Genomic DNA, 20,714 nt, shown 5'->3' on the forward strand with positions numbered 1-20,714 from the left:
TTATCAGCTGCTGTATGTCCTGCAGGAAGTGTATTCTTTCCTTCTTTCCAGGACTACTGAGCTCATGCACATAATAAAGAGGACTACTTATTGTCCATGTTATTCAGGAGGAGATCTCTGGATCAGAACAAGTGATCCATCATCCTGCTCAGCTTCTCTGTCACTAGTTTATGCCGCCCTGAGATAGCACACCATAACCTGCTGACAGGGTCTCTTTAAACTTTGTACTGACTAATACTGTAGGTTTAGAATATTTAAATAAATGCAATATTTTTGGTTTTCCCTTTTCAATAAATTAGCAAATATTTTTTTTTAGCACAAGGCGGCAACATAACAAAATACCAAAAGAGTGAAAGGGTCTGAATTTTGTGTGAATGCCTTGTATCGTTATGTTATGTTATATTAGTATATGCCTTGTATCGTTATATTGTTATATTATATTAAATTATGTTATATCATTATATGCCTTGTATCGTTATATAATATTATGTTGTATTATTATATGCCTTGTATCGTTATATTATTATATGCCTTGTATTGTTATATTATATAATCTTATATTATTATATGCTTTGTATTACAATATTATATAATCTTATATTATTATATGCCTTGTATTGTTATATTATATAATCTTATATTATTATATGCCTTGTATCGTTATATTATATTATATTATGATATGCCTTGTATGGTTGTATTATATTATGTTATATTATTATATGCCTTGTATCGTTATATTATATTATATTATATTATTATATGCCTTGTATGGTTGTATTATATTATATTATATTATCATATGCCTTGTATCGTTATATAATATTATGTTGTATTATTATATGCCTTGTATCGTTATATTATTATATGCCTTGTATTGTTATATTATATAATCTTATATTATTATATTCCTTGTATCGTTATATTAGCGCTGCATAGCTAGAGATGGATAAACTGAAAGCTTATAATACTGACAGAAGCCTGGTGTCCTCCGAGGAGTCTACAATAACCTGTAGGAACAGCCAGTCCCAGCACAGTTCCTTCCCGCTGTGTATAGAGGAGCTGACACAGTGTTTGTATTACACCTCCTTGTAACCTTCTGTTTAATCTGCCGGGTTTGGACTCCGTTCACAAGTGCGCGTTGTAAAACTTCTTGAAGTGTCTGCGAGCTGAGGACGGGGAAACGGCGGCACTCATGGCGAGCAGCCAATTATAATGTGACGATAAATTTTCATCCTTACAAGGAGTTTTCGAAGGGTCTTTAACAACAAGCTTTACAATAGCGAGTATATGAGAGGAGCGAGTGAGAGGAGCGAGTGAGAGGAGCGAGTATATGAGAGGAGCGAGTATATGAGAGGAGCGAGTGAGAGGAGCGAGTATATGAGAGGAGCGTGTTAGAGGAGCGAGTGAGAGGAGCGAGTGAGAGGAGCGAGTGAGAGGAGCGAGTGAGAGGAGCGAGTATATGAGAGGAGCGAGTGAGAGGAGCGAGTGAGAGGAGCGAGTATATGAGAGGAGCGAGTGAGAGGAGTGAGTGAGAGGAGCGAGTATATGAGAGGAGCGAGTGAGAGGAGCGAGTATATGAGAGGAGCGAGTATATGAGAGGAGCGAGTGAGAGGAGTGAGTGAGAGGAGCGAGTATATGAGAGGAGCGAGTGAGAGGAGCGAGTGAGAGGAGCGAGTATATGAGAGGAGCGAGTATATGAGAGGAGCGAGTGAGAGGAGCGAGTATATGAGAGGAGCGAGTATATGAGAGGAGCGAGTGAGAGGAGCGAGTATATGAGAGGAGCGAGTGAGAGGAGCGAGTATATGAGAGGAGCGAGTGAGAGGAGCGAGTATATGAGAGGAGCGAGTGAGAGGAGCGAGTGAGAGGAGCGAGTGAGAGGAGCGTGTATATGAGAGGAGCGAGTGAGAGGAGCGAGTGAGAGGAGCGAGTGAGAGGAGCGAGTGAGAGGAGCGAGTATATGAGAGGAGCGAGTGAGAGGAGCGAGTGAGAGGAGCGAGTGAGAGGAGCGAGTATATAAGAGGAGCGAGTATATGAGAGGAGCGTGTGAGAGGAGCGAGTGAGAGGAGCGCGTATATGAGAGGAGCGTGTGAGAGGAGCGAGTATATGAGAGGAGCGTGTGAGAGGAGCGAGTATATGAGAGGAGCGTGTGAGAGGAGCGTGTGAGAGGAGCGAGTGAGAGGAGCGAGTATATGAGAGGAGCGAGTATATGAGAGGAGCGTGTGAGAGGAGCGAGTGAGAGGAGCGAGTATATGAGAGGAGCGTGTGAGAGGAGCGAGTGAGAGGAGCGAGTATATGAGAGGAGCGAGTTAGAGGAGCGAGTGAGAGGAGCGAGTATATGAGAGGAGCGTGTGAGAGGAGCGAGTGAGAGGAGCGAGTATATGAGAGGAGCGTGTGAGAGGAGCGAGTGAGAGGAGCGAGTATATGAGAGGAGCGTGTGAGAGGAGCGAGTGAGAGGAGCGAGTATATGAGAGGAGCGAGTTAGAGGAGCGAGTGAGAGGAGCGAGTGAGAGGAGAGAGTATATGAGAGGAGCGAGTGAGAGGAGCGAGTGTATGAGAGGAGCGTGTGAGAGGAGCGAGTATATGAGAGGAGCGTGTGAGAGGAGCGAGTATATGAGAGGAGCGTGTGAGAGGAGCGAGTATATGAGAGGAGCGTGTGAGAGGAGCGAGTATATGAGAGGAGCGAGTATATGAGAGGAGCGAGTATATGAGAGGAGCGAGTATATGAGAGGAGCGTGTATATGAGAGGAGCGAGTATATGAGAGGAGCGTGTGAGAGGAGCGTGTATATGAGAGGAGCGAGTTAGAGGAGCGAGTGAGAGGAGCGAGTATATGAGAGGAGCGAGTGAGAGGAGCGAGTATATGAGAGGAGCGAGTATATGAGAGGAGCGAGTGAGAGGAGCGAGTGAGAGGAGCGAGTATATGAGAGGAGTGTGAGAGAGGAGCGAGTATATGAGAGGAGCGAGTGAGAGGAGCGAGTATATGAGAGGAGCGTGTGAAAGGAGCGAGTATATGAGAGGAGCGAGTGAGAGGAGCGAGTGAGAGGAGCGAGTATATGAGAGGAGCGAGTGAGAGGAGCGAGTATATGAGAGGAGTGAGTATATGAGAGGAGCGAGTGAGAGGAGCGAGTGAGAGGAGCGTGTGAGAGGAGCGAGTATATGAGAGGAGCGAGTGAGAGGAGCGAGTATATGAGAGGAGCGTGTGAGAGGAGCAAGTATATGAGAGGAGTGTGTGAGAGGAGCGAGTATATGAGAGGAGCGTGTATATGAGAGGAGCGTGTATATGAGAGGAGCGAGTGAGAGGAGCGAGTATATGAGAGGAGCGAGTATATGAGAGGAGCGTGTGAGAGGAGCGTGTATATGAGAGGAGCGTGTGAGAGGAGCGAGTATATGAGAGGAGCGTGTGAGAGGAGCGTGTATATGAGAGGAGCGTGTGAGAGGAGCGTGTGAGAGGAGCGTGTATATGAGAGGAGCGAGTGAGAGGAGCGAGTGAGAGGAGCGAGTGAGAGGAGCGTGTATATGAGAGGAGCGAGTATATGAGAGGAGCGTGTGAGAGGAGCGTGTATATGAGAGGAGCGTGTGAGAGGAGCGTGTGAGAGGAGCGTGTATATGAGAGGAGCGTGTGAGAGGAGTGAGTATATGAGAGGAGCGTGTGAGGGAAGCGAGCAGGCCCGGACTGGTAATCTGGCAAGCCGGGCAAATGCCCGCTGGGCTGGCCGGATTACCAGTCCGTGGGCCGCCCGGGTTGCACAATAAAAAAAAAAAAATCACCGATGTGGCCCGCTCCTCCCACCGCGCAGCCAGCTCATCTCCTCCCGGCCCGCTCCTTCCACCGCAGCCCGCCCCTGCTCCTGGCATGCTCATCCAATCAACTTGGAGCAGGAGCGTGGGGCCGCTGCGACTGGCTGTGGCGCACGCGTTGTACATGCACAACAGCCAGTCGCAGCGGCCCCACGCTCCTGTTCCACATTGATTGGTTGAGCACGCCAGGAGCAGGGGCGGGCTGCGGTGAAAGGAGCGGGCCAGGACGGGACAAGCTGCGGTGGAAGGAGCGGGCCTCACGGAAAAAAGCGGGCTGTGGTGGGAGGAGCGGGCCTCACGGAAAAAAGCGGGCTGCGGTGGGAGGAGCGGGCCGCACGGAAAAAAGCGGGCTGCGGTGGAAGGAGCAAGCCACGGAGGGGTGAGGTGGCAGAAGCGCCGATTCGGACAGGCGGGGGGAGGCGGTGGCAGGGGCGGGATTGTCAGGTGGAGGAGTGGAGAGGGGAGGGGGGGATTTGTCAGGTGGGAGAGTGTGAGTGTGTGGGGGGGTATTTGGCAGGTGGCATAGTGTGTGTGGGGGGGGATTTGTCAGGTGGGATAGTGTGAGTGTGTGTGGGGGGGATTTGTCAGGTGGGATAGTGTGAGTTTGTGTGGGGGGGGGGGGGTCAGGAAGGGTAGTGTGTAAGTGTGGGGGGGGATCTTAATTAGTGTGCCCCTGTCAGCGGCCGCCCCTCCGAAACATCATGCTCAGACTGACGATAGTGCCGCCCACCCACAGCCCACGGGACCGCAAGTTTATTGGGAGGATACGGCCTGCGAGGAGATCAGAAGAGAGAAGGACCCGCTGTATTTCAGAATAAGGTGAGTATAATGTCTTTGTTTGTATTTGGCAATGCGGGGTGGGGGGGGGAATGGGGGCTGTATTATGGAGCAGAGCACAGGGGGATTACTGTGGGGGTGCAGCACGGGGGGATTACTATGGGGGTGCAGAACAGGGGGATTACTATGGGGGTGCAGAACAGGGGGAGTACTATGGGGACAGCACAGGGGGGATAACTACTATGGGACAGAGCACAGGGGGGATTATTACTATTGGGGCACTGCTCAGGTGGCCTTATTATTATATCGGAGCACAGCAGGGGATTCTAGTGTGTGTGTGTAGGGGGGGGGGGTCAGGTGGGGTAAGTAGTGTGTAGGACTAGGACTACAAAGCCATCAGCAAAACCATGCAGCACCAGAAGTCACACTGATGCCTGATAGAGAAAAGACATGCGCTGCCGGGAGAGGAGCTGCAGGAACGGGTCACAGGAGAGTTGTTGTTTGTTTGTTTTTTTCTCTGGTGGGGGCACTGTGGGGGGGACACTAGTAATTGGAGCATAGAGGGGCTTTAATCAAATATATGGGGCACAGATCGGACTTGAAGTGAAAAATATGGGGCATAGAAGAAGGATGTAAATATACACGTGGTGTAAACTGCCCACAGCAACCAATAACAGCTCCTCTTATATTTTACCAGAGCTGGAAGCTGAGCTGTGATTGGTTGCTGTGGGCAGTTTACACCAGGTGTATATTTACACCCTTTCATAAATCTTCCCCTAAGCGTTTACTGTGCAAGAAAGAGGCAGATCAGCTAGGACAGGTGTGTGTGAGAGCCGGTGATGCAGCACATCGCACTCACATTGTCACACAGTGTGGCTCCTGGCAGTGTCACTCTGGTTGTGTCCCCTCTGTGTTACCTGGAGGAGGTGCACACTATAGAGAATGGAGGAGTACGGAGGGGGTGCACACTATAGAGAATGGAGGAGTACGGAGGTGGTGCACACTATAGAGAATGGAGGAGTACGGAGGGGGTGCACACTATAGAGAATGGAGGAGTACGGAGGGGGTGCACACTATAGAGAATGGAGGAGTACGGAGGGGGTGCACACTATAGAGAATGGAGGAGTACGGAGGGGGTGCACACTATAGAGAATGGAGGAGTACGGAGGGGGTGCACACTATAGAGAATGGAGGAGTACGGAGGGGGTGCACACTATAGAGAATGGAGGAGTACGGAGGGGGTGCACACTATAGAGAATGGAGGAGTACGGAGGAGGTGCACACTATAGAGAATGGAGGAGTACGGAGGGGGTGCACACTATAGAGAATGGAGGAGTACGGAGGGGGTGCACACTATAGAGAATGGAGGAGTACGGAGGGGGTGCACACTATAGAGAATGGAGGAGTACAGAGGGGGTGCACACTATAGAGAATGGAGGAGTACGGAGGTGGTGCACACTATAGAGAATGAAGGAGTACGGAGGTGGTGCACACTATAGAGAATGGAGGAGTACGGAGGTGGTGCACACTATAGAGAATGGAGGAGTACGGAGGGGGTGCACACTATAGAGAATGGAGGAGTACGGAGGGGGTGCACACTATAGAGAATGGAGGAGTACGGAGGTGGTGCACACTATAGAGAATGGAGGAGTACGGAGGTGGTGCACACTATAGAGAATGGAGGAGTACGGAGGGGGTGCACACTATAGAGAATGGAGGAGTACGGAGGGGGTGCACACTATAGAGAATGGAGGAGTACGGAGGTGGTGCACACTATAGAGAATGGAGGAGTACGGAGGAGGTGCACACTATAGAGAATGGAGGAGTACGGAGGAGGTGCACACTATAGAGAATGGAGGAGTACGGAGGTGGTGCACACTATAGAGAATGGAGGAGTACGGAGGAGGTGCACACTATAGAGAATGGAGGAGTATGGAGGAGGTGCACACTATAGAGAATGGAGGAGTACGGAGGTGGTGCACACTATAGAGAATGGAGGAGTACGGAGGTGGTGCACACTATAGAGAATGGAGGAGTACGGAGGTGGTGCACACTATAGAGAATGAAGGAGTACGGAGGAGGTGCACACTATAGAGAATGGAGGAGTATGGAGGAGGTGCACACTATAGAGAATGGAGGAGTACGGAGGAGGTGCACTCGAGAGATTGGAGGTTGAGGGGATTGAGCTGTGTGGGGAGAGGCAGTCTTGGATCTGTGTTTCCTTTGGTGTTTGCAGTATAAGTTAATGTGGCCTGGGGTCTGAAGTTACATGTTGGGGTATGCATTTTAGGCCTGTGTCATACATTTTTTTGGGGTCCAGGTTATGAATTTATTTCAGCGTCTGTGAACTCCATTTAGTCAGCAGTCTGAGATAATTTATTTAGGCGTCGGATAGGGGAACAGCACAATGACAGGAGTGGGGAAAGATCCTCTGTAATGGCTCTGTATTCTACCTGTGACTGTCTGACCACTGCTGTATACTCTCAGCATCTGTGTACACCTGCTATGGGATATCACTGCTGTATACTCTTCTATAGTCTGCAGGGAGTAATACTTTACATATGTAAGAAAATAATGTGACAGTAGTAAAGCTAAAAAAATTCTGCTCAACATAGTGCAATAGGTGTGTGGGGAATATATATGTGGGCTGGTGGGGTTTGTGTGCCAGGGCTGCTCTTCAGCCCCAGTCCGGCCCTGGAAGCGAGTATATGAGAGGAGCGTGTGAGAGGAGCGAGTATATGAGAGGAGCGAGTATATGAGAGGAGCGTGTGAGAGGAGCGAGTATATGAGAGGAGCGAGTATATGAGAGGAGCGAGTATATGAGAGGAGTGTGTATATGAGAGGAGCGTGTGAGAGGAGCGTGTATATGAGAGGAGTGTGTATATGAGAGGAGCGTGTGAGAGGAGCGAGTATATGAGAGGAGCGTGTGAGAGGAGCGAGTATATGAGAGGAGCGTGTGAGAGGAGCGAGTATATGAGAGGAGCGTGTGAGAGGAGCGAGTATATGAGAGGAGCGAGTGAGAGGAGCGAGTATATGAGAGGAGCGTGTGAGAGGAGCGAGTATATGAGAGGAGCGAGTGAGAGGAGCGAGTGAGAGGAGCGTGTGAGAGGAGCGAGTATATGAGAGGAGCGTGTGAGAGGAGCGAGTATATGAGAGGAGCGAGTGAGAGGAGCGAGTGAGAGGAGCGAGTATATGAGAGGAGCGAGTATATGAGAGGAGCGTGTGAGGGAAGCGAGTATATGAGAGGAGCGTGTGAGAGGAGCGAGTATATGAGAGGAGCGAGTATATGAGAGGAGCGTGTGAGAGGAGCGAGTGAGAGGAGCGAGTGAGAGGAGCGAGTGAGAGGAGCGAGTATATGAGAGGAGCGAGTATATGAGAGGAGCGTGTGAGGGAAGCGAGTATATGAGAGGAGCGTGTGAGAGGAGCGAGTATATGAGAGGAGCGTGTGAGAGGAGCGAGTATATGAGAGGAGCGTGTGAGAGGAGCGAGTGAGAGGAGCGTGTATATGAGAGGAGTGTGTATATGAGAGGAGCGAGTATATGAGAGGAGCGAGTATATGAGAGGAGTATATGAGAGGAGCGAGTATATGAGAGGAGCGAGTATATGAGAGGAGCGAGTATATGAGAGGAGCGAGTATATGAGAGGAGTATATGAGAGGAGCGAGTATATGAGAGGAGTGTGTATATGAGAGGAGCGTGTGAGAGGAGCGAGTGAGAGGAGCGAGTGAGAGGAGCGAGTATATGAGAGGAGCGAGTGAGAGGAGCGAGTGAGAGGAGCGAGTGAGAGGAGCGAGTATATGAGAGGAGCGTGTGAGGGAAGCGAGTATATGAGAGGAGCGTGTGAGGGAAGCGAGTATATGAGAGGAGCGTGTGAGGGAAGCGAGTATATGAGAGGAGCGTGTGAGAGGAGCGAGTATATGAGAGGAGCGAGTGAGAGGAGCGAGTATATGAGAGGAGCGAGTGAGAGGAGCGAGTATATGAGAGGAGCGAGTATATGAGAGGAGCGTATATATGAGAGGAGTGTGTATATGAGAGGAGCGTGTATATGAGAGGAGCATGTATATGAGAGGAGTGTGTATATGAGAGGAGCATGTGAGAGGAGCGAGTATATGAGAGGAGTGTGTATATGAGAGGAGCGTGTGAGAGGAGCGAGTATATGAGAGGAGTGTGTGAGAGGAGCGAGTATATGAGAGGAGTGTGTGAGAGGAGCGAGTATATGAGAGGAGTGTGTGAGAGGAGCGAGTATATGAGAGGAGTGTGTGAGAGGAGCGAGTATATGAGAGGAGTGTGTGAGAGGAGCGAGTATATGAGAGGAGCGAGTATACGAGAGGAGCGAGTATATGAGAGGAGTGTGTATATGAGAGGAGCGAGTATATGAGAGGAGTATATGAGAGAAGCGTGTGAGAGGAGCGAGTATATGAGAGGAGCGTGTGAGAGGAGCGAGTATATGAGAGGAGCGAGTATATGAGAGGAGTGTGTGAGAGGAGCGAGTATATGAGAGGAGCGAGTATATGAGAGGAGCGAGTATATGAGAGGAGTGTGTGAGAGGAGCGAGTATATGAGAGGAGCGAGTGAGAGGAGCGAGTATATGAGAGGAGCGAGTGAGACTGGAGAGATGACAGAGACTCTACAACCTGCCCAAACCCTTCAAGGAGAAACAATGTGAATGGCAGCCGCATTTATCAGTCAGTGAGGGGGATGTCCAACAGCGCAGCATTATATCGCCGCTGCCGGTCTAGCAATGTGGTGTCTACAACGTAACAAGTGGAAGAGCGGGACAGCAAACACTGAGGACAAAGGGAGGGGAGAGATGGGGGAAACATGAGAAAATATTACTGTACTGGAAGAGTAGTAGATGCCTGGAATGAACTTCCAGGAGATGTGGTTGGTAAATCTACAATAACAGAATGTAACCTGCCTGGTATATACATAGATCTATCTGCCTGGTATATACATATATCTATCTGCCTGGTATATACATATATCTATCTGCCTGGTATATACATATATCTATCTGCCTGTTATATACATATATCTATCTGCCTGGTATATACATATATCTATCTGCCTGGTATATACATATATCTATCTGCCTGTTATATACATATATCTATCCTAAGAGAATAAGGAGGGGAATAATATAAGCACAATCTTCTATGTTTCTAGATATTATCTATCTATGTTACCTATCAATAACATAAATACTATTGTATAAGCACAATAACATAATAAACTACTAGTAGCCAAAGGGATGATGGTGAATGAGACCCAACAGTCACACCCGCTGCAGTCTCACACTTATTCCTTATCCTGTGGACAGGGGATAGGTTCTCATGGTGGAGAAACTCTTTTAGGCTATGCCCCAAAAATTTTAAAATAAGGGCAAATAACGTCTGTTGTAGAAAAACAAGGGCTGTTATTAATGATCATGTTCCACAGTGGCCGTTATTTGCTCTTATTTTTAACTCTGCTCTCTGGTTCCTTCACCTCTCCTCTCGATCCTCCTCTGACAATCTCTTCCTTAACTGTTTACCAATGACAGGTAAATTCAGTTTAAAGGGAATCTGTCACTAGGTTTATTCCGCCTTAAATGAGGGCGGCATAACCTAGTAACAGAAATACTGAACAGATCGGTGTATTACTTCCATCATTATGTTCAGCTGTTCTCCTAATATGCAGGATAATAGGATTCTTACCACACCCCTCCCCCACCCTCCATCTGCTGATTGACAGCTGACTGCCTATACACAGCATGGATAGATAACTGCCAATCAGCAGCTGGGGGGCGGAGTTTGCTGCTTCTAATGAATATCCAAGACTACTGAGCTCATGCACATAATGGAGAGGACTACTTATTGTCCATGTTATTTAGGAGGAGATCTCTGGATCAGCTGCACACTACAATCTAAGTGATATATCATTCTGCTCAGCTTCTCTGTCACTAGTTTATAGACTCTTTACATAGGACAGGACAAACCTGCTGACAAAGTCTTTTTAAACTGTTAACAATGACATACAAGGCTGTGCACACCCTTTCACTGCTGTATGTCCTGCAGGAAGTGGTGTATTCTCTCCAGTCTGACACACTGCTCTCTGCTGCCACCTCTGTCCATGTCAGGAACTGTCCAGAGCAGCAGCAAATCCCCATAGAAAACCTCTCCTGCTCTGGACAGTTCCTGACATGGACAGAGGTGGCAGCAGAGAGCACTGTGTCAGACTGGAAAGAATACACCACTTGGTGCAGGACATACAGCAGCTGATAAGTATGTGAAGACTCGAGATTTTTTAATTTAAGTAAATTACAAATCGATATAACTTTCTGACACCAGTTAATTTGAAAGAAAAAGATTGTCGCCGGAGTGCCCCTTTAAGTCCATTTGAACATTCAACGAAGAAGGAATCTACTTCTCTTTCCCATTAGCCTTAAAACCCCCTATAAAAAAAATCTGCATCAGAATGGCATGTGTGAACGTATCCTGCCGGAATGATAATATTCTAATTATTGAATAGTTTTCCTACCATCTGGCCGCCTGTCAGGAATAATTGTGAGTGCAGCTTTAAATAGCCGCATAGAGATAGTGATCATTGCTGGCATTCCCTACATGACACACAGTAACAGATCAGCAGCTGCGATCAGCAGGTCAGCAGGAACAGGCACTTACTGAATCTTCTTGGTGAAGTTCTTGGAGACTATTCCTCCCTCCTTCTGCTGTTCTTCATGTGTCCCTAGGATAGAAACAACAGAGAGTTGGATAAGACGGAAGTCCACATCCGGTTGTAGTAAATACGCAGCTTTCCTATGTTAAAGGGTTTGTTCACAAAAAAAAAAAATCTTTCAAATCAACTAGTGCCAGAAAGTGCCATAGAATATAATTAATGTCTATTAAAAACCTCAAGTGTTCCAGCACTTATCAGCTGCTGTATGCCCTGCAGGAAGTGGTATATTCTCTCCAGTCTGACACAGTGCTCTCTGCTGCCACCACCTCTGTCCATGTCGGGAACTGTCCAGAGCAGCAGCAAATCAACATAGAAAACCTCTCCTGCTCTGGACAGTTCCTGACATGGACAGAGGTGGCAGCAGAGAGCACTGTGTCAGACTGGAGAGAATACACCACTTCCTGCAGGATATACAGCAGCTGATAAGTACTGAAAGACTGGAGATTTTTTTAAAGGAAATAAATTACGAATCTCTGGCATTTTCTGGCATGAATTTATTTGAAAGAATAATTTTTATTCTGAACATCTCCTTTACGTGAAGCACAATTATAACCCAGTGCCCCTGTGTATCATCAAAGCAGTAATAATGCACGAAGAGTTACCCTGGGCGAAAAGAGTTACCCTGAGCGAAGAGAGTTACCCTGAGCGAAGAGAGTTACCCTGAGCGAAGAGAGTTACCCTGAGCGAAGAGAGTTACCCTGAGTGAAGAGAGTTACCCTGAGCGAAGAGAGTTACCCTGAGCGCGGAGAGTTACCCTGAGCGCGGAGAGTTACCCTGAGCGCAGAGAGTTACCCTGAGCGCGGAGAGTTACCCTGAGCGAAGAGAGTTACCCTGAGCGAAGAGAGTTACCCTGACCGCAGAGAGTTACCCTGACCGCAGAGAGTTACCCTGACCGCGGAGAGTTACCCTGAGCGCACAGAGTTACCCTGAGCGCAGAGAGTTACCCTGAGCGCAGAGAGTTACCCTGAGCGCAGAGAGTTACCCTGAGCGCAGAGAGTTACCCTGAGCGAAGAGAGTTACCCTGAGCGCAGAGAGTTACCCTGACCGCAGAGAGTTACCCTGACCGCAGAGAGTTACCCTGACCGCAGAGAGTTACCCTGACCGCAGAGAGTTACCCTGAGCGCAGAGAGTTACCCTGAGCGCGGAGTGTTACCCTGAGCGCAGAGAGTTACCCTGAGCGCAGAGAGTTACCCTGACCGCAGAGAGTTACCCTGACCGCAGAGAGTTACCCTGAGCGCGGAGAGTTACCCTGAGCGCGGAGAGTTACCCTGAGTGCGGAGAGCTAGCTTGAGCGCGGAGAGTTACCCTGAGCGCGGAGAGTTACCCTGAGCGCGGAGAGTTGCCCTGAGTGCGGAGAGCTAGCTTAAGCGCGGAGAGTTACCCTGAGCGCAGAGAGTTACCCTGACCGCAGAGAGTTACCCTGACCGCAGAGAGTTACCCTGAGCGCGGAGAGTTACCCTGACCGCAGAGAGTTACCCTGAGCGCGGAGAGTTACCCTGAGCGCGGAGAGTTACCCTGAGCGCGGAGAGTTACCCTGAGTGCGGAGAGCTAGCTTGAGCGCGGAGAGTTACCCTGAGCGCAGAGAGTTACCCTGAGCGCAGAGAGTTACCCTGAGCGCAGAGAGTTACCCTGAGCGCAGAGAGTTACCCTGAGCGAAGAGAGTTACCCTGAGCGCAGAGAGTTACCCTGAGCGCAGAGAGTTACCCTGAGCACGGAGAGTTACCCTGAGCGCGGAGAGTTACCCTGAGCGCGGAGAGTTACCCTGAGTGCGGAGAGTTACCCTGAGTGCGGAGAGCTAGCTTGAGCGCGGAGAGTTACCCTGAGCGCGGAGAGTTACCCTGAGCGCGGAGAGTTACCCTGAGCGTGGAGAGTTACCCTGAGCGCCATAATGAAACTGTATATAACCATAATAACGGGACTGTGCGCTGTGTAAGTCCCTGCATGTATTATGGGTATGGAAAAGGCCACATTGCACTTTATTACACGTTTTCTTCGGCCTAATAGGCGTACTACTCCTGTTACTACTATACAGCAGATCTGCTGCGATAACCTCAGGACCATATGACTGCATTGTGGCGGGGAAGGGGGAAGTGGTCAGTTAGCAAAGATGCCCCCTCTGTCTATCTAACGGCTATTACACCATATGATCATTGGCCGTATGTGGCCAATTATCGGCCGTAATGGCCGTTAATCACTTGGTGTAATAGATAGTGTTAAAAGGCCGTCATGCACAATTCCGGATGATCGTTGTCTTTCAACATGTTGGAAGGAAACGGTGGCAATAGCGACGCCCTGCGCAACAGAAGCGGCGGCAGCAATCCGCTGCTATCTACTATGGGCCACCTGAGCGATCTAAAGATCATGTGAGCAGCCCCGCCCGCCGGGAGCTTCCCATTCGCTGTCGGTGTGTAATAGCACGGACAGCGAGCAGGGAACAAGTAGCAGGTGAGCAATGACCTAACAGGTTGGCGCCCACTTACTTCTATAATATCGGGCCGTGTAATTGCACCGTTTTATACTGGAGTCATTATGAAATGTGGCATCAAATGAATTTATCAGCCAGGATATGAATTATCTCTGATCCCGGCCATTGCGGCCCAGTTGCGTCTTAAATAACCAGCTGATACCTGCTGTATATGGACTGGGCTCTGCTCCTGATGCTAAGGGTCCTTTTACATTAACAGATTTGTTGGCTGATCAGTGCGATCAGCGCCCATTTGCAGCATCTTTACAGGGTGCGGCAAAGCTGCCCAAGTGATCCATGTATCATTTATTCATCCATGGAAACTGAGAGCAATGATATACATAGAGGATATACATATATGTCTGTGCTGTCAGTTTCCAGATCATACAGCAGTACATACTTACCTAGTGAGTTGCTGCTGTGATCCCGCATCCTGTTCCTACAGCTGTCCCATCCAGCTGCTGTGTCTTCATGCCACGTCACACACACCTACATACATATACACACATACCTACATACACACACACACATATATATATATACACACACATACATACACACATACCTACATACACACACACACACACATATATATATATACATACATACATACATACATACACATATACATAAACAAACATACACTCAAACATATATAGAAACATACCTACACACATGCACACACACACACATATACATACATACCTACACACACACTACACACACACATATACATACATACACACACACACATACCTACACACACACACACACATATACACATACACACTTACTTACAGACACACATACACATTTACATACATACTTACATACATACATATGTTCCTTATGCACTAGCTGTATAAAACTGGAAGAAACCTCTTAAATAGACTAATCCTTGCCTGTGCGCCCTGTAGGGTTCCGGATTCAATCAGAGCCCTGTGGATTACACTATATTAATATTCTCTAATAGGGACATTTTGATTTGACTTCCATAGTTCACTTCTAGTCTTCTATCCTGCAGCGATTCTTCATCCGTCTGACCTAATAACATTCCCGCTGACAGATATGTGAAACACGTCGGAGGAATCACAGGCTTTTATTTGCCTTTTTTTCTTATAAGTCATTTTTATGTTAATGTCGGGTCCTCCAGAGCTGCAATTAAACCTGGGAGTAGCTGCAATCACTGCGCCGAATCAGACGGGTTATTTGCTTCGCCCTTTTGAACCTGATTTCTTTAATTGGATTAAAAAGCAGCGAATATGAGTCAATGATACGGCAATAAGGGAGCGCCACGGCCTAATGCATATTAATTATCTGAGTGATGGGAGCGGGTCCTCGCGGCTCTCCCGGCCCTCCCCATCAGCTGCTCCTTCCTCCATGCACATGGCTCTTTGGCGCAGCTGTCGCTGAGGATGTCAGGGGGGTCATCGCCCTCCAGTTGTCTGAGTATACTTACACATAGTATTATTCTCCTGAGAGCTAAAAATAAGTGTACTCATCTGATCCACCACATCAGCGCAATGCAGAGCAGGCTAGTCAGGAAGGACGGCTTCACACTGACATTTTTCCAGTCTGTTTTTTCATCTTTAAAAAAAAAAAACAGATGAAAAACCTATGTATTTGTGTGCATCCACTTCTGTTTTTCCATTGACTTCCATTATAAAAAAAAAAAAAACTGATCAAAACACATCCGCTTTTTTAACGTACACAAAATGTGGTCCAATATGTTTTTGTGTAGGCTAAGGCTATGTTCACACGGCGTAAGAGACAGGCCGTTCCGTGACCCGGCCAGGTCACAGAACGGCCGGTCTCTGCAAAGATCTTAAGTACTGGCCGGGTGATCTTTCCGGCCGCAGTGTTCTGATGCGGGCACATTAGCACGCGCCATTATCAGAACTCCTCACAGCAGACAATGAAGCTTTCGCCCCGAGCCGCTCGCTTCACTGTGTGAGCTGACATGGGTTTCCATGTCCGCAATTCACTGAATTGCGGCCGTAGAAAACTGACATGTCAGTTCTTTGCGGCAACGTGAGGGATCCCATAAAAGAACATGCGGCGTGTTCACCCGTACAAAGTAGGCCGTTGTTGCCGATGGCAACAATGGCCGTACTTTTACGTAGCCTAAAAAAGATGCGTTTTGATCTGTTTTTTGTTTTTTTTATAATGGAAGCCATCAGAAAAATGGATCAAAGTGGATGCACACAAATACATCAGTTTTACATGTGTTTTTTTCATTCATTTTTTGCAAAAAAAAGCTGATGAAAAAAAACGCAGTGTGAACCGAGCCTTAGGCTATGTTCACACTACGTAAGTTTCGTAATAATCCCGGCCCTTGTACCAATAGAGGGACATGTATGAAAAGGCGTAAATGCCTTTTTTAGGCGCAGATGGGGCAGAATGTCGTAAACATATTCGCAAATGGTATTTTTGCAAATATTTTTTTTGCATCTGCGCCATCTTTGCCAGTGGGGAGGAGAGGGGGCGTTACAGGGGTGTGGCTGCACACAGAGGGGCGCGGCCTCTGTGTGACGCCGCATTTATCATTTTTCTGTTGCAAAAATGATACTGAAACCTTCTGCGGCCGCTATTCACTGAATAGCAGCCGCAGAAAACCTGTCAGTGCACACTGTGGAGGGTGCGGCTCCGGCCATACGCCCCATTGTGAGCAGCTGGGGGCACATGGATGCGCTGCATCCAAATTCAGAGGCAGTGAAGATCATCCGGCTGGTACTGCTGTAATGGCCGGGATGATCTTCTCTGACACTGGCCGTTCCATGACCTCGCCAGGTCACAGAACAGCCGGTGTCTCACGTTGTGTGAACATGGCCTTAGATTGTATTGTTCTTCATATGTCTGACATGTATCACAGACTTATAATACTGCAGTATATACAGCGACCGGTCACAGCAGTGCAGTATATACAGGGACCAGCCACAACACTGCAGTATATACAGGGACCAGCCACAACACTGCAGTATATACAGGGACCAGCCACAACACTGCAGTATATACAGGGACCATCCACAGCACTGCAGTATATACAGGGACCAGATACAACACTGCAGTATATACAGCGACCGGTCACAGCACTGCAGTATATACAGCGTCCGGACACAACACTGCAGTATATACAGCGACCAGCCACAGCACTGCAGTATATACAGGGACAAGATACAACACTGCAGTATATACAGCGACCGGTCACAGCACTGCAGTATATACAGCATCCAGACACAGCACTGCAGTATATACAGGGACCAGCCACAGCACTGCAGTATATACAGCGACCGGACACAGCACTGCAGTATATACAGGGACCAGCCACAGCACTGCAGTATATACAGGGACCAGCCACAACACTGCAGTATATACAGGGACCAGCCATAGGACTGCAGTATATACAGCGACCGGACACAGCACTGCAGTATATACAGCGTCCAGACACAGCACTGCAGTATATACAGAGACAAGTCACAGCACTGCAGTATATACAGCGACCGGACACAGCACTGCAGTATATACAGGGACCAGCCACAGCACTGCAGTATATACAGGGACCAGCCACAGCACTGCAGTATATACAGGGACCAGATACAACACTGCAGTATATACAGCGTCCGGACACAGCACTGCAGTATATACAGCGTCCGGACACAGCACTGCAGTATATACAGCGACCGGACACAGCAATGCAGTATATACAGGGACCAGCCACAGCACTGCAGTATATACAGTGACTGGACACAGCACTACAGTATATACAGTGACCGGACACAACACTGCAGTATATACAGCGACCAGACACAGCACTGCAGTATATACAGTGTCCGGACACAGCACTGCAGTATATACAGGGACCAGCCACAGCACTGCAGTATATAAAGGGACCAGATACAGCACTGCAGTATATACAGGGACCAGCCACAGCATTGCAGTATATAAAGGGACCAGATGCAGCACTGCAGTGTATACAGCGACCGGACACAACACTGCAGTATATACAGCGTCCGGACACAGCACTGCAGTATATACAAGGACCAGCCACAGCACTGCAGTATATACAGCGACCGGACACAGCACTGCAGTATATACAGGGACCAGCCACAGGACTGCAGTATATACAGCGACCGGACACAGCACTGCAGTATATACAGCGACCGGACACAGCACTGCAGTATATACAGCGTCCGGACACAGCACTGCAGTATATACAGCGCCCGGACACAGCACTGCAGTATATACAGGGACCAGCCACAGCACTGCAGTATATACAACGACCGGACACAGCACTGCAGTATATACAGGGACCAGCTACAGCACTGCAGTATATACAGTGACCGGAAACAGCACTGCAGTATATACAGCATCCGGACACAGCACTGCAGTATATACAGGGACCGGACACAGCACTGCAGTATATACAGTGACAGCAATAGTTGTCTGTAGATCAGGGATTGGAAATCTACAGCCAAAGGCTGCCCAGGCATGATGAGGACTGTAGTTTTACCACAGCTGGAGGGCCGGAGGTTCCCCATACCCAATGTACATCATATATACAGATACAGCATGTAAACAAAACCTTTAGCCTCCCCAGCACTGGTCGCTCCCTGCAAGGATGAACTTTGACTCTTATTACGTTACAGCATTACAGGTGCCCGGCTTTTAACCCACATGCCCTAAACCATAAGTTTCCCCATAAAGATTTAACTTTGTGTCACTTACACACTGCAGTACATAAGAGGTTAAGCAGAATGTAGTCTGCTCCTGCACCTATGTATTTAACCATAGGGGCTCCTAATGGGCCCTTACAGATAAATACAGTGGACTGACAGAGCAAGCAGCCATTGGCTCTCCGCTCTGCCAGTCACTTTTGTAGCTGCTTCTGCCTCTGGTCACAAGAGATTTTAGTTTTTGGCCACATGACAGAGCCGATATAGATAGAGGGCATACAGTTTTTTGCTATGGGGCCCCATAAATCCTAGCTACGCCCCTGCTCCACCAAAAATATTTTTATCATCTGGTGTCAGAAAGTTTTATAGATTTGTAATTTACTTCTATTTATAAATTTCCAGTCTTCTAGTACTTATCAGCTGCTGTATGTCCTACAGGAAGTGGTGTATTCTTTCCAATCTGACACAGTGCTCTCTGCTGCCACCTCTGTCCATGTCAGGAACTGTCCAGAGCAGCAGCCAATCCCCATAGAAAACCTCTCCTGCTCTGGACAGTTCCTGACATGGCCAGAGGTGGCAGCAGAGAGCACTGTGTCAGACTGCAGAGAATACACCACTTCCTGCAGGATATACAGCAGCTGGTAAGTACTGGAAGACTGGCAATGTATGAATAGAAGTAAATTACAAATCTATATAACTTTTTGAAACCAGTTGATTTGAAAGAAAAAGATTTTATTCGGAGTGCTGTTCGACGCTGTTCCTTTGCGGCTGTCAGTCTATCCCAATTGTGGTTGTTGATAGAGGATGAAAAAGCTTAGAAAAAAATTATTTTTTTTTTCTTGATAATTCAGTGCGTGATCTCTTCCCTGAAACTCTGGAGCCGGTGACGTCCCCTATAAGGATAAAGGGCCGATCCGGGAAGGTTGTCACCTGACGCTATATCTGTCAATCTCAATAATAGGCAGCACGGTGGCTCGGTGGTTAGTACTATAGTGCGCTGGGGTCACGGGTTCAAATCCCACCAAGGGCAACTCTGCAAAGAGTTTGTATGTTCTCTCCGTGTTTGTGGGGGTTCCCTCTGGTTTCCTCCCAAAACGTACAGATAGATGAATTTAGATTGTGAGTCCTAATGGGGACAAAACTCTGTAAAGTGCTGCGGAATGGGTTGGCGCCATACAAATAACCGCAATCTTATTATCATCGTCCGGCAGCGACCATCTGGTTTCTCTTATTTGGTGGTTAGCTTACGGTTCACTCACCTGACACTTCTACAAATCCGTCTTTGGTTTTCACTGTCAGTTCCTCTGGCTTGAAACTTTGTACATTGACGCAAACCTTCCAGGGCTGGCTGGGGGCGGCCACGGTGTTACGAGGTTCAGGGTAGCCGGTGTATCTGGCAGTGTATCCGGGGGGAGAGATGCCGGTGGTCCGTGCCAGGCCTGATCTCAGAGGGCCTGACCAGGAGGCGGTGAGTCTAGGCCTTGCCCAGTCTGGCCAGTCCATGGTTAAATCATCGGGAAATCCAAAGTCATCCTCCAGCATCCGCGTAGACAAGCCTTGTTCTCGGAAAGGATCCCGGCCTCGGCTAAGTCTGCTGGCAGGATAATGACAAGTGAAGGGCAGCTGACTGTCTGCCATATCCGTGCAAGGATAAGACAAAAACGAACAAAAAGAAAGAGCAATTCCAGGTGGAATGAGTTCAGGCGAGGTTTGCAGCTAGGATAAGAGCCAAGGTAAACTCCACGTATTATAAACGCTGGGGAGGATGGAGCAGAGTCATGGGGAGTGAGAGCAGCGTGCTGATCCTCGGGCTGCAGTCTGCGAATGGCCGGCACCGGCTGTAATAAACATCACCACCATCCGCCCAGAAAGTTCTGTAAACTTCTGCGCTGCAGCCAATGGCTCCTATTTATATCCTCCTCTTCATGCCGGCAGCCTGTGGCCTGTCAGCGAGGTATTTGGAGCCTATGAAACACCCTCGAAGAATCTGCTTCAGTAACAGCTGACGACTCCCAGCAGGGACTGGACGTGTCATACAGGGTGGCCAATTTTAGCCAGGCCTTCTCCTGCCGGGCCCTCCTTTATCACTCTCCTTTATCCTCCCTCCCTTTCTTGTTAGGCGGTGATGTGTCTGAACACATTGTAGGAGTCTACCTTACATGATGTCATTCTAGGATTCCTTTACTGGAACTAAACAGGGGATTAATAACGCAGACGGCTTCTAATCCGCTGTAGAGTAACGTTACACAATCTCTATAACACTCACCTGATCTTATATGCAGGAC

General features: G+C 48.4%; 1 protein-coding gene across 1 annotated transcript in view; it reads right to left on the bottom strand.

Annotated features, from left to right (window-relative positions):
* The window catches only part of HSPB8 (heat shock protein family B (small) member 8), a 32,702-nt gene extending 12,227 nt beyond the window's left edge, over positions 1-20,475 (bottom strand). Inside the window, exons 1-2 of the mRNA XM_069963965.1 lie at positions 19,689-20,475; positions 11,238-11,301 (exon numbers count right to left, since the gene is read on the bottom strand). Of these exons, the coding sequence (XP_069820066.1) occupies positions 11,238-11,301; positions 19,689-20,067 (443 nt within the window). The 5' untranslated portion in view covers positions 20,068-20,475. The remainder of the gene's footprint in view (positions 1-11,237; positions 11,302-19,688) is intronic.
* Positions 20,476-20,714: the final 239 nt, after the last annotated feature.

Source organism: Dendropsophus ebraccatus, chromosome 3, assembly GCF_027789765.1.
Source record: "Dendropsophus ebraccatus isolate aDenEbr1 chromosome 3, aDenEbr1.pat, whole genome shotgun sequence".
Classification (NCBI taxonomy): Eukaryota; Metazoa; Chordata; class Amphibia; order Anura; family Hylidae; genus Dendropsophus; species Dendropsophus ebraccatus.